The sequence below is a fragment of the Octopus sinensis genome, linkage group LG25, assembly GCF_006345805.1.
Source record: "Octopus sinensis linkage group LG25, ASM634580v1, whole genome shotgun sequence".
Lineage (NCBI taxonomy): Eukaryota > Metazoa > Mollusca > Cephalopoda > Octopoda > Octopodidae > Octopus > Octopus sinensis.
Window position 1 is genome coordinate 18,273,608 of NC_043021.1, and position 14,923 is coordinate 18,288,530.

General features: G+C 39.7%; 1 protein-coding gene across 4 annotated transcripts in view; it reads left to right on the forward strand.

The window, feature by feature from the left end:
* LOC115224231 (protein KIAA0100) overlaps window positions 1–14,923 on the forward strand; it is a 437,418-nt gene that overhangs the window by 324,039 nt on the left and 98,456 nt on the right. For 3 of the 4 annotated variants that reach the window (XR_005003864.1, XR_005003866.1, XM_036513442.1), the window contains exons 12-19: window positions 1,464–1,576; window positions 2,748–2,812; window positions 3,086–3,267; window positions 7,367–7,524; window positions 9,175–9,338; window positions 10,291–10,615; window positions 12,261–12,367; window positions 13,171–13,257. Coding sequence is in view for 1 of the 4 variants with exons in the window: in XM_036513442.1 (XP_036369335.1) it covers window positions 1,464–1,576; window positions 2,748–2,812; window positions 3,086–3,267; window positions 7,367–7,524; window positions 9,175–9,338; window positions 10,291–10,615; window positions 12,261–12,367; window positions 13,171–13,257 (1,201 nt within the window). In the remaining 3 variants the exon portion in view is untranslated. The remainder of the gene's footprint in view (window positions 1–1,463; window positions 1,577–2,747; window positions 2,813–3,085; window positions 3,268–7,366; window positions 7,525–9,174; window positions 9,339–10,290; window positions 10,616–12,260; window positions 12,368–13,170; window positions 13,258–14,923) is intronic. The other variant, XR_005003865.1, reaches the window with a different exon arrangement.

Below are 14,923 nucleotides of genomic sequence, written 5' to 3' on the forward strand. Positions count from 1 at the left end.
TCTTTGAACTTTGCCCAGGCTATTCTTATTCTAGCAGCTACACTTTCAGAGCACCCACCCCCACTACTGACTTGGTCACCTAGGTAATGGAAGCTATCAACTACTTCTAGTTTTTCTCCCTGGAATGTGGTAGATGTTGTTCTCTGCACATTTTCTGTGTTTGTTGCTCCTGAGCATCTACCACATACAAAAGCTATCTTCCCAGTTAGCCTTCCTTTGATATTGCTACACCTCTTATGTTTCCATAGCTTTCACTGGGTACATCTTATAGAGTTTCTACTTACGCCTTTTCTATAGATCGAGCAGGGCCATCTACCTGAAGGCGTTTGTGGTTTGTCTACCTTCCTACTCATTAGGACTTTGGTTTTAGCTAGGTTCACTCTAAGGCCCTTCGATTCTAATCCTTGCTTCCACACCTGAGACTTCTCCTCCAGTTCTGATAGAGACTCAGCAGTTAAAGCAAGGTCATCAGCATAGAGGAGCTCCCAGGGGCATCCTGTCTTGAATTCCTCTGTTATTGCCTGGAGGACTATGATGAATAGGAGGGGACTGAGGACTGAACCTTGGTGGACCCTTACGTCTACCCGGAATTCTTCACTGTACTTGCGAGAACAATGAGGAAGACGAAACTTTTTAAACTATGTTTACATGGCAATGAAATAGATAGAATAATGAAAAGAACTAATAAGGGTTTCTTATCTGAGCATCTTCTGAAATTTGTATTCTTTCGGCGAAGGTACTAAAAATCTATCTGTTTATTTATCTGTTAATATAGTAATCTAGCTTTTTAGGTATCTCTATTTTCTCTTTTTCTCTTTTTCTCTTTTACTTGTTTCAGTCATTTGACTGTGGCCATGCTGGAGCACCGCCTTTAGTCGAGCAAATCGACCCTGGGACTTATTCTTTGTAAGCCCAGTACTTATTCTATCGGTCTCTTTTGCCGAACTGCTAAGTGGCGGGGATGTAAATACACAAGCATTGGTTGTCAAGCAATGCTAGGGGGACAAACACAAACACACAAACATACACACACACACACACACACACACATACATATATATGACGGGCTTCTTTCAGTTTCCGTCTACCAAATCCACTCACAAGGCTTTGGTCGGCCCGAGGCTATAGCAGAAGACACTTGCCCAAGATTCCACGCAGTGGGACTGAACCCGGAACCATGTGGTTGGTAAGCAAGTTACTTACCACACAGCCACTCCTGCGCCTACTGTTCATATGTTTAATATAGTAATCTGTTTATGTGTGGTAATCTGTCTGTCGTTAATAAGTTAACATACAGTAGTAATCCATTCGTTTATGTATAGTAATCTAATATTTTTATGTATAGCAATCTACTTGTTAATATTTATATGCAGTGCTCCATCTGTTTATCTATGATAATCCATCTGTTTACGTACAGTAATCTCTTTGCCAGTGTTACTCTATAGTAATCTGTTATGTTGCAGTAACCTGTCTGTTAATTTGAAAACATTCCACTTAGAGAGCCACCACCAACATCATCATCATCAAAGATCTGGCACTGAACACATCAACATCTCTGGTTGTTTGTTAATTGAAGGTGAGTTCGTTAATATCCCTAATTAGTAATTACAGAATGAGTTCTGATGTTTCAGTCGAGGACCAATCTTTTCCCCCTTATAGTTTCATCCCCCCCCACTCACTCCCCTAACTCCTTGATTTTCATTATATAATCCGAAGGTGGTTCTTTGCCCTTCATTTGTTACAGTTTGGCCTGCTGTTTTATGATGTATTTAAAAAAATTTTTTATTGTCATCATCATCATCATCTGTTTCTTTATTGCCCACGAGGGGACAAACAAGGACAGACAAAGGGATTAAGTCGATTATATCGACCCCAGTGCGTAACTGGTACTTAATTTATCGACCCCGAAAGGATGAAAGGCAAAGTCGACCTCGGCGGAATTTGAACTCAGAACACAGCGACAGACGCAATACTGCTAAGCATTTCGCCCGGTGTGCTAATGTTTCTGCCAGCTCGCCACCTTATATCATCATCATCATCATCATCACCATTGGCAGTGTTAGCAACTGCTTCCAAGTGAAGTGAAAGTTGTTGCAAACAAATTAATAAGGCTGTTGTTATTAATAGACTTCGTTATTTCGGTGATGTAATGGCAGTCATAGATCACTTGGAAGAGTGTCTTGCAGTATTAATTTCAACTGTCTGCAATCTAAGTTCAAATCCCACTGGAGTTCAATTTTAAGGCGACAAGCTGGCAGAATTGTTATTGTGCTGGATAAAATGTTTAGCAGCATTTCTTCTGACTTTACTTACGTTCTGAGTTCAAATATCACTGGGATTGACTTTGCTTTTCAACCTTTCTGGGTCAATTAAAATAAGTACCAGTTGAACACTGGGGTTGATGTAATTGACTTACCCCCTCCTCCAAAATTGCTGGCTTTGTGCCAAAATTTGAAATCATTATTAAAAGACAGTAGTGGATTGGAGGATGGTTGGTCAAAGTGCCTTGTGATCCCTTATGTTCTGAGTTCAAAATCTGTTGATGGCAACTTTGCCTGTCATCCCTCTAAAAGCAGTGTGATAAAATAGAACATCTGTGTAAAAATACCAAAGTGGAACTAATGGAATATTCCACCCATTTCCCTTAGCTGCCTGGAATATTCCACCCATTTCCTTTAGCTGGCCTTGTGTTTGTAGAAGAAATCAATGTTGTTGTTATTAATAATGTTGTTGTTTATTTGTTTCAGAGTTCATAGTGACCTCTCCGTCCTCCGAATATGCCCACCTGGAGAAATCCCACTTGAAATTACAGGTGAGTATTGTGTGCAAAGCTAGACACTGGCTACAGCTTGCTTTAGACAGTTCTAGACTTAGATACTGCAAGGTGTTGGGTGACTAATCACAGTGTTCCTACTTCAGCATCTTACCCCAAGTACTGATATTACTCAGCTGTGTCTTGAACACCTGTCTCAGAATTTACCTTCAATATTTGGCACAAACACTGATTGTTTATATTATTCTCTTTATAAAAGAAAACAGAGTTGTACTTAATTTAAATTATAAAATGTTGTTGTTGTTGTTGTAGATCAATAAAGATCAAAGTTTATTGGATGTGAATGTATCAACGTGCCATCTTCATTGGCAATGTGACGAAATGAAAGAATGGGAGTCAATTTTGACTCAGATTCTGTCAAGTTCTGAGAAATCTACCAGACGGCCATCGACAGCTCCAAAACTTCCTTCCAGTTCTTCCAAAAAATCTTCTCTGTGAGTTTTCAAACTGATTTTTTTTTTTTTAATATTGTTGTGGTTGATTATTTTATAACAGTAGGATTGAGGGAGTTGATTGAACAATGGACAAAAATGCCTTGTTGTATTTAGTTATGCCCTTTTACATTCTCTGTTCAAGTCCTATCAAAGTCAACTTAGCCTTCCATTCCTCCAGCACCAATTACAAAGTTGACAAATTTTGTTTGTGTCCAAAGTTTTTTGTATTCTACATTAAACATGTTCTCAGTTACACATTTCTAGAATGTTAGTCATTTCTTGCTTGACCATGGTGTTTCCTAGTTTTGCTTTATCTGGACATGTCCACTCCAGTCAAGGCACCTCCTTCAATGTCTTACAAACTGAAACTCTTCCTGTGTGACAGGGATGTCCCAACTAGCTTCTCAGTGTCCCCATGCCACTGTATTGGAGAATGTGCAGGATGAGTTCTATGATGGCATCATCATCTGAAAAAACCATGACATTTTTAGAATCTAAAAATCTACTTCATCCGACATGGGTGTTTGTTGAGTCAAGTAACCTTTATTGTGTGCATCTAAAAACTTGTGAACACCTTTTTGCCTTTCCTTGAAAACAGATGCAGGAACGAGCATGCCAACCTGACTTTCCTCACTTTGAAAGGTTCTGGTGAGGAAGTGTCTTTCATCATCATCATCATCTTCGTTTAGCGTCCGCTTTCCATGCTAGCATGGGTTGGACGGTTCAACTGGGGTCTGGGAAGCCAGAAGGCTGCACCAGGCCCAGTCTGATCTGGCAATGTTTCTATGACTGGATGCCCTTCCTAACGCCAACCACTCCGTGAGTGTAGTGGGTGCTTTTTACGTGCCACCAGCACAGGTGCCAGATGAGGCTGGCAAATGGCCACGATCGGATGGTGCTTTTTAAGTGCCACCGGCACGAGGCCAGTTGGGGTGGCGCTGGCAACGGCCATGTTCGGATGGTTCTCTTACGTACCATCGGCACTGGTATCACAGCAGCAATTTCCATTGATGTTGATCGAGGAAAATGTTTTAATCCAACAAGTCAAACTGTTAGATTCAAATACCCAATTAGGCTCACATTTGTTTTCTTGATGGTTCGGAAGACACAATAGCAATTGGTGACTTTGCCTAATCAGGGGATATCCTAGGAAAACCGAGGTGAGGTGCAATAGAAGAACTCCCGCTGAAAGCATTAATATTTTTGAAAAACTGTCATGTCTTATCTACCCTGGCTCCTGATGAAGCACCTGCACAACCACCTGATTGAAACAAACTAACGAGCTGTTTACAGACTCTGTGCTGCATCATTCTCCTTGCATTAACTTTCCAGCATTCAGATTATTCTGTCAAATTTAATGCTTATTTATTCAGATTGACCAGTGCCAGTGGCATGTAAAAGAACCATCTGAATGTGGCCGTTGCCGGCGCCACCTCGACTGGCCTCCGTGCCGGTAGCACGTAAAAATTACCAACCAATCGTGGCCATTGCCAGCCTCACTTGGCACCTGTGCCGGTGGCTCGTAAAAAGCACCCACTACACTCACGGAGTGGTTGGCATTAGGAAGGGCATCCAGCTGTAGAAACACTGCCAGATCAGACTGGGCCTTGTGCAGCCTCCTGGCTTCCCAAACCACTGTCGAACCGTCCAACCCATGCTAGCATGGAAAGCAGACGTTAAACGCTGATGTTTTGAATCCTGCATTATCTCATTGCTTTGAGATTTTGAGGTTGTGATTGTTTATTTTTAGAATGGTATTGTAGAGTAAGTGTGAGAGGCCAGATCTGACCATTTTGAACACAGAACAGATAGAATATTCAGGCTGGACAAGGCCAGTTTAAATGCTAAAGGGTGAAAAGATCTATTGAAAGACCTGTTTATATTGAATATGAGGTATTAAAAGGACTACCCTTAAAACTATTGAGATTTTCAGGTATTGTTGTGGCATGTAAGAGCACCCACTACACTCTTGGTGTGGTTACCGTTAGGAAGGGCATCCAGCTGTAGAAATTTTGCCAGATCAGACTGAGCCTGGAGCAGCCCCTGGCTCTCCAGTCCTCAGTCAAATCGTCCAACCCATGCCAGCATGGAAAGCTGACATTAAACGACGATGATGATGATGATGTTCTGATAATATTGTGTTTTTCATTTTGAGCATAGCAGAGAATGTAATAAAATGTATGTAAATTTGGGCTATACTTATAACATTAATAGAAATGGTTATGGAATCTCTGTGAGATTCTGCAGTTACTACCTGCTATTATTCCTGCTATAAATATCTTTGTGAACAGCTGTCTGAAAAGTTCTGTCAGTAAATGTCAGTGGAACATTAAGTAAACTAAAACCAGGTTTAAATCAACTTTCATCTTGGCTTATTCACACTTCAATGGCGATGCATGATGTTCATGTTTATCTCTGTACAATGATGAAGTGAGACAGCTATAACCAGGAAGTGAAATTTGGTCTCACTTAATCAGGTGCTTCCCTCTATTTCAGCCACATTTTAAGTTCAATCCAAGTAACAGTGACTGTCTTTAACCCCTTTGTTACCACATATCCTTTGAAATACTCTACCATTGTTTCAATTCATTTTGAAAATAAGGAAGAATTTGGTAAAATAACTATCATTATTAATCCAGTGGTTGGCGGCGAGCTGGCAGACACGTTAGCACGCCGGGCGAAATGCTTAGTGGTATTTCGTCTGACGTTATGTTCTGAGTTCAAATTCCGCCGAGGTCGACTTTGCCTTTCATCTTTTCGGGGTCGATAAATAAAGTACCAGTTTCGCACTGGGGTCGACGTAATCGACTTAATCCATTTGTCTGTCCCCTCTATGTTTAGTCCCTTGTGGGCAGTAAAGAAATAAATTCAGTGTTTGGAACATAAATTAACACGAAATTTTGATGGAAGATTTTAATTGAAATCGTCTTTTTTTTCCTTTTCTTTCTGCCTTTAACCCTCCTATGCTGAGTATAGGCCACTTGTAATTGAATTCCATGTCGCATAATTTTTTGCTTCTGTACTTACACTCTGCCATGAATGTCCCCCTTTCTCCAATTCCGCACCACGAGTTCTTAGGCCTACCTCTCTTTCTACATCCCTTTGGTTTCCACTGTGAAGCACTTTTCACTACATTTGGTGTTTCTTTTCTAATTGTGCTACCAATCCACTTTCACTTTTTCTTAAATATTTGCTCCCTAATCGAAACTTCATTTGTTCTTTGCCATAGCTCCATATTGCTTATGTGTTTGGGCCATCTAATTTTAAGTATACTACGCAAGCATCTGTTGATGAATCATTGTATTTGCTTATTTGACTTAACTGTTGTTCGCCATGTCTCAGCCCCATACAGTAATACTGCTTTTGCGTTAGTGTTAAAAATTCTTATTTTGTTCTTTATTGAAATTACACTTGCGCTCCATACTTTTTTTAACAGGTGAAAAGCGGTCCTTGCCTTACTTATTCTCATCTTAATATCTTTGTCGGTGCCCCCTGAGAACGTTACCTTACTACCTAAATACGTAAACTCGGCTACATCCTTAGTTCACCAGTTTCTACTTTAATACATTCACTGTTTTCTTCATTAATGCGAATAATTTTTGATTTGTCGCGGTTGGCCAGAGGCTATAGTAGAAGACACTTGCCCAAGGTGCCATGCAGTGGGACTGAACCTGGAACTATGTGGTTCGTAAGCAAGCTACTTACCACACCATATTTCTGCTTTTTTTTTTTTTTTTTGTAATCAAAAACATGTTTTCTGAAGTTCACCAGGGGAAGAGAGTCAGAACTGTTGACTTGTAAGGCCCATAGGGTTACACTGGGGAGATTGATGTGGCTCAGCCAGTCTTGTGTAAACATCTGCTGGGTGAATAAATGAATGTCTGCATAAAAAACTCGGCTGGGAAGAGAACCAGGGAACCTCCTTGTTTGGATAAAAAAAACTAAGCCCTCATTTAATTCATGGTTCAGTTGTTCGGAAGGGTGAGCAATTGTTAAAAAGAAAAGAGTTAAATTCTCGTCCTTGTAAGGAAAATATTAAAAAATATGAAAACAATCTTGTATTACATAATGAAATTCTTTTATTTCAATGATATTCCAGACACCTGCTACTGTCCAGAACTATAAACCACAAAGTTAATCTCGAATTATCCAATGTGTTGTGTGGAATTTCAACATATACTTCATCAGGTTTAGTCTTTGGTTTGACACACCTGAAAGCTACCTGGAACTCCAAGAACTCCAAAGTTGGCATTAAAAGTAAGAATTCAAATTTTATTTGGTTATTTTTACCCCCCACAGACAGTGAATGCATCAAATAGAGAATGGTTATTTGGAAGTGTTTTGGCAGGGTGTGTGTGTGTGTGTGTGTTCTGTGTTAAAGTCGTAAAGAAAAGGGTCACACATGATGGCAGACATTACCAGAAATAGTCATCGTCGTTTAACATCTGTTTTCCATGCTGGCATGGGTTGGACGGTTTGACCGAGGGCTGGCAAGCCAGTGGGCTGCACCAGGCTCCAATCTGATCTGGCAAGGTTTCTACAGCTGGGTGCCCTTCCTAATGCCAACCACTCCGAGAGTGTAGCAGATGTTATTATGTGCCACCGGCATGGGACCCAGAAATATATATATTTGTGTGTATAGGCATACATGCATGTTTTGTGTGTGTGTGTGTGGCTAAATTTCCAGATTTTTTCTCTCAAAGGGACCATGTAGGCATTCCAGCCCAAATCTCAAGTAAAACATCTGAGCTGGTAACGCTATGAAATGTGTAAACAATAACAGCTTAGACAAGGTCTCTTGATGATGATGATGTTTGGGATAATACAGGTTGAGAGAAGGGCAAGGATACTGTACTGTAAACATATCCAGATGATGATGATGATGATGGCAATGTGGTGTGGTGATGGTTGCAATGGTAATATATCAAAATAAGCAACAAGAATGACTCCGGTAATTTGGTACAATCGTTTCATACTACATCATTTTATTAAATGTTGTAAGTATTACAACAGATTTAAGATGCTGAGTACTCATCAGCCAATTATAGAGGTTTTCCATTAATACAAAAATTTTCAAATCAAGTGGCAACATTATAGAGAGCATAGATATTTAGACTAAGATGTGGATTTAAATGTTAAGAACATATGAAGTAGTAGAGTCCACTGACTGACTAAAAAGTGGGTGTTATATTTGTGGTAGTGGTGGTGATGTGAGGAAGCCGGTGAGGTTTGTGAAGACTTACAATGCTACTCATCATGGTTCCTTTCTCATCTCATCCACGAGAGTCTGTTGGAAATAACAACGAGATCCTCTCATGTCTTTAAACATGAAGGACACACTGGACAGTGTGGTCCTAGATGTGCCAAGAGATGAGATGGTCATGGTTGGAATACTTTTGATTATGGCTGACCTAGGGCTAAACAATGCCATAATGTCAACTTAGCATCATCACAGACCAAAAAAGAACAAGGAAGCAAAACCTGGTTTGTCCATTCCTTTGTGTTTTTCCTTCTACATTGTGTTACAACCCAATAAGAAAGTGTCTATGTGATCATGCAACCAGCTAGAAACATTAACCAAATCTCCCTCATAATCACTGTTGTTAAAGGACACATTGCATAATGTACCACACAATATACTATATGTTTTAATATGCTTCAGCTAGGTCATGGTTGGATTGTCTTTTACTGTAAATGTACCACTCAATATATTATGTTTTAATATGCTTCAGCTAGGTCATGGTTGGACTGTCTTTTACTGTAAATGTACCACTCAATATACTATATGTTTTAATATGCTTCAGCTAGGTCATGGTTGGACTGTCTTTTACTGTAAATGTACTTGATCAGGGCTGCTGTAAGACTAAACAACAACTGTAACATTTTTTCCTTTTCTTTTCTTCACAGATGTTCCAGAATGTTCTTGGCTTGACTGCTATGATGTTTCAGCTGAACTGGATGTCCAGTCTGTCTATTGTCAACTGGCCACCGTCAAAGTGTCACATGACAGTTTCAACAACAAGAGACATTACTGGGATAACATTGTCTACTTGGGAATTATTATGATCCGGGTAACCATTTCTTGATTCTTCTGTTAATCAGTCAAAAGAAGGCATTTTAGAATAAGGACCAATTGCTGGTGTTGTCATGTTATCTCCTGTACAGCAGCACACCTGATCCCACATAGCGGTTCGGCAAAAGAGACCGATAGAATAAGTACTGGGCTTACAAAGAATAAGTCCTGGGGTCGATTTGTTCAACTAAAGGTGGTGTTCCAGCATGGCCGCAGTCAAATGACTGAAACAAGTAAAAGAGTAAAAGCGTATACACTGTGAATTCTTCATTAAGAAGAGTGTTGTTAAGCAAAGGCATACAACCCCTCTTTAGCTTACCTTAATCTTTCTCATTGAAGACGGTGTTTGTGGGGAAACTACAGTGGAGAAGTCTACCTGTAATAGGGTCGGATTGATAAGAGTGTGGGGTTTATTTCATGTCTGAAATGATGTCAAATAATACGTGTATGTATATCTATGTATTTGTGTGTGTGTGTGTGTTTGCAATGTGGTGTATTATCTCTGTAAGTGTGTGAGTGTTTGATGTGGCATATGAACTTGTATATGAATGTCTCTGCTTGTGTGTATGTGTGTATGCATGAATGCTGTAGTGTGTGTGTGTGTGTGTGTGTGTGCAATGTGGTGTATTATCTCTGTATGTGTGTGAGTGTCTGATGTGGCATATGAACTTGTACATGAATGTTTCTTGCTTGTGTGTATGTGTGTATGCATGAATGCTGTAGTGTTGTGTGTGTGTGTGTGTGTGTGTGTGTGTGCAATGTGTATTTTCTCTGTATGTGTGAGTGTCTGATGTGGCATATGAACTTGTGTATGAATGTCTCTGCTTGTGTGTATGTGTGTATGCATGAATGCTGTAGTGTGTGTGTGTGTGTGTGTATGTGTGTGTGTGTATTCATGGCAACCACCATGCCTCACTCCACACCTTACCCTTATCAATTTAATATTTCAGGTTTCCAAATTGGGTAAGGAACTTAAGGTGAACGGTATGAAGGACAACATCCAGTTGGAATGGTCGACCACTGCCATGGACACATTGGTTGAACTGGTCAAATATTTACCAAAGTGGAAGAAGAAATCAACACCTTTGGTCCTCACCACGACCACCACCACCTCAAGTAGTTCTGCCGCGGAAGGAGGAGTGCAGTCATTGGCAGAAGAGACTGTTACAAGTGAACAGTCAGAACCGGTGGCCCCTACGTGGTTCAGCTCCCTGTTATATTCCATCAACTACAAAGTGCTCAATCTCAACCTTTTTGCTTGTAACAACCAAAAAGGTGAGAATTCTTCTTCTTCTTCTTCTTCTTCTTCTTCTTCTTCTTCTTCTTCTTCTTCTTTTTTCTTCTTCTTTTTTCTTCTTCTTTCTGCTTCTTTCTTCTTCTTTTTCTTCTTCTTTCTGCTTCTTCTTCTCCTTCCTCTTCTTGTTGTTCTTCTCCTTCCTCTTGTTCTTCTTCTTTCTTCTTCTCATTCTTCTTCTTCTCCTTCTCCTTCTTCTTCTGCTGCTGCTGCTCATACAATTTATGTTTGATGGGTGTCTAATTCACCCTTTTTCTCCCACATTCACCAACACACTGCAATCTTCAATCCGTCAACTTTCTGTATCTTCTTCCTGTAACTTTTACTCATACTACTACTACTACACCATTGCTGCTATCCTGAATTATTCTATCATTATTGCTGGTGCTGCATAAAAAGCATCCTGTACACTGCAAATTAGTTGGTGTTTGGAAGGGCATCCATTTGTAGAAACCATACCAAAACAGGCAATGGAGCCTGGTGTGCCCCCCCCATCCCCAGCCCTACCAGCTCCTGTCAAACCCTCTAACCCATGCCAGCAGGGAAAATGGATGTTGAATGATGATGATGATGATGGTTTCAGTCATTGGATCTCAGTGTGGTATAATAGATTACTTTGTGGAGGTGCATGGCATAGTGGTTAGGGTGTTGGACTCATGATCATAAGATTGTGGTTTCGATTCCTGGATCGGGTGATGTGTTGCTCCTGTCCACTCAGCTGGCAAAATTGAGTTAATCTTGCGATGAACAGGTGTCTTATCCAGGTGGGGAACATATATGCCTTGAAACCGGGAAACCGGCCCTTACGAGTCAGTATGACTTGAGAAGGTAACCTTTAATTTTTCCTTTATAATAGATTACTTTAACCTCAGAATTAAAATTTTGATTGATACATATTTTATTATCACCACAAGGTCCAGTTCTTGTTGTGGTGACTTGTGTACCTCTGTAGCCCCGAGTGCCAGCTCCTGGCAGAGCCTTTCATGATGATCAGGTGAAAGGATAGAGGCCTGACTAATATGGACCACCTCTTCCCAGAAGTGAAAATGGGTTTGTGTAGGGCTGTAAACACACCTATGTAGGAGGGGGGAAAAAAAAAGCAATGATAATTCAAGACCTGGAAAGGGAGGCCTTACCTGAGAGAAACATGAGATGGTGCTGAAAAATCCAAATAGAAATATGGGAGACTGACTGGAAAGAAGCAGAAAAGACAACCCAGAGTAGGAAACGGTGGAAAAAAGGGATGCTGATGTCCTGTGTTCCATAGGGAGGAAAGGGCTTAAGTGAAGAAATGACATATTTTATAACCTCAGAAAGACAAAAAGGACATAGGTGAAATTTGAACTTGGTTCAATGTGTTTTGTCTGTTGCTATACCAGTCCTGTTTTCTGTCCCCTATTCTACAACAATCCCTGTTCTTCTGTCAAATGTTGTGATGACTGACTAAACATTCTAATGTTACAAGCACCTTATCAATCCCTGCCTCGGATACACTCCTCTCGTTTGTCCCCATTTGCATATTAAATTTAAATTGGCAGAAACAGCTGAATGAATTCTTCAATATCAAAGCCTTGCTTCTATTAATGACGTTTTCATTAAACAATAATTATTTTCCTGTCATTGTAGTGTGCCTGCTGTTATGCCTTGATGCTGTGTCTCTTGAATACCGACAACATCAGGCAATTATTCCGGTGGTCAGTTGTAAATTAGTTTACCTTACCATTGCCGACAGCGTAAGTATTAATGGTTCTTCAGAGCTTCAGCCCAGCCCAGGTATTTCAGTTGCTATTTATAACCCAGGACAGCCCCCAATCCAGTAAATCTTTGCTCAAACCCATTTTAGTTGTGATCATCTTGTATCTTAGACTGTATTAGCTAAAGTATGTCCTTCTGCTTTTTAAGATGAGAGGATGTTATTTGAGGGAATTTTGACTACTATTTCTAGCAATTGAATGACAACTTACAATCTCTCTCTCTAAAATATTAGCTGGTGTTTCTGTGTAATAAATGCGGTGCACTACTCTACTGTAGCTTCAACATTGTCATTGCAAACCACTGTTGCTACTATCCTATACAATTTTAATCTTTCATTGGTTTCAGTCTTTGAACCTCAGTGCAGCCTTACCTTTTAAGGTATAGTCAATTACTTGGACCCAAGAATTATTTTATTGACCTCCTACATATTATTTTGACTCTAGAAAGATGGACAAAGTGGATCTGGGTGGGATTTGAACTGTGATCAATGTATTTTGTCTGTTGCTATCCCAATTCTGTTGTTTCTTCCCACTATATCTGTAAAGTAATTTGGCCCTAAACAAATAATTTCAACCATTTTAGGGAGCTGCTTACCCTTGATGAGAATTGTCCCTTATTTATAACAAACATCAAGGTTAAGCATTGCCCTCCTGATATATATAAGGCTCATTTTAACTGGCTCACTCTGTGTTCCAAGTGACAGGATTGTATTACTTTGGCAACAGACAATTCTTTAAATCTATACTATTTTCTAATTCTTTGTTTTGCCATCTTTGTACAGTTCCTGACTCTGCAGAAATGTGCCGATATTAAAGACTCTGTCATTCAGCTCCATGAAGTCCAAATCAACTATAAACAGGTGGAAAAGGTTGGTAACAGACTTGAAAACAATTCGTTATTTTATATCATGTTTTCTGTGTCCACCCTGGGGCAACTGGGATAAAATTGAAGAGAAGGTGTGTCATTTGTTGTGGTAGAGAAATGTGTGTGTGTGTGTGTGTTTTATATCCTGGTGTTGGATAAATAATTTAACAAAGCAGGGGGAAAGAAAGTATTCACATGATGCACTTCTATTACTGTCACATGAGGTTAAGCATTCTCTGCCAACAGCTCACAGTGAAATGCTTCCCTGAACTCTGACAGTTCTTTATTTTATAGTAATGGGTCAGTCCACTTTTAGTCACATGGTGTGGTCAGAATCCTTCTGCAACAGTGTGTGTGATTAGTTGTCACAGAAGAGAAGCTGTGTCGTATGAGCTTCTGGGAGAACAAGAACTCTAAGTAGTATCACATTTCCAAACTTAGAATTGTGAATTGATGTAACTGTGTGTGTGTGTGTGTGTGTGTGTGTGTGCATGTGCTTGTTTTGTAGACTTGCTCATGTTTTTCTCTGTCCACCTGTATGTGTGAGTGTGTGTTTATACAGTTGTGGTCAAAAGTTTGGAACATTTTTTTAAAAGATTAAAATTGTTATACCCGAGTACAATTCAATTCAAATATATGCAACGTAGAGATATACTTACCTTATCGCTGATTCAATGGGTCAATATTTAGAAGAAAAAATTTCCAGACCTGTATTCCAAACTTTTGACCAAGTAATAATATATTGAAAATTAAATGGAATTTGGGGCATTTAATATAAAAATTCTAATTTTCAGACTTGTGTTCCAAACTTTTGGCCACAACTGTGTGTGCATATTTTTATATTATTTTGCATATTTGTTTTAGTTTATTTTTGTTGTGTGTGTTTTGGTGTTTTGTGTGTGAATGTGTAGCTAGATGACAGTGTGTTTTGAACCACCACATTTCCCAGTTTCAGACCACAGCTATCATAAAGGCGTTAAGCATACTTGATTGTGGCTCGGTCAATCAGGTCAACTGGTGAGTCGAAATCTTTCCACCAAATCATTTATAGAATGTTCTGGAACTTTTTTGCTGATGATACATAAAAAGTAACCAAATCTAACTAAAACGAGCTATCAGATTCTACGGGAGGTTATGTTGTTTCTCAGTTATTCTATCTTTAAATATTAACAATGGCTGAAGACACTAAACAGAGTTATTGTTGTCATCATCATCATCATCATCATACGTCTGTTGTCCATGCTGGCATAGGTTGGACGACATGAGCTGGCAGAAACGTTAGCAGGCGAAGTGCTTAGCGGTATTTCGTCTGCTGCTACATTCTGAGTTCAAATTCCGCCGAGGTCGACTTTGCCTTTCATCCTTTCGGGGTCGATTAAATAAGTACCAGTTAGGCACTGGGGTCGATATAATCGACTTAATCCGTTTGTCTGTCCTTGTTTGTCCCCTCTGTGCTTAGCCCCTTGTGGGTAGTAAAGAAATAGGTTGGACGATATAACCAGAGCTGGCAAACCAGGAAGAAATATTATGTAAAGTCATTTTTGTTTCTGTAACTTGATCTGTCCTTGCTGATTATGAATTGTTGTGGCATTTATACCAGCCTGCTGCAGTGACCAAATGTTCTTTGTCAATTTTCAAATGCTGTAGAAAAACATACAAATGAAAAATTG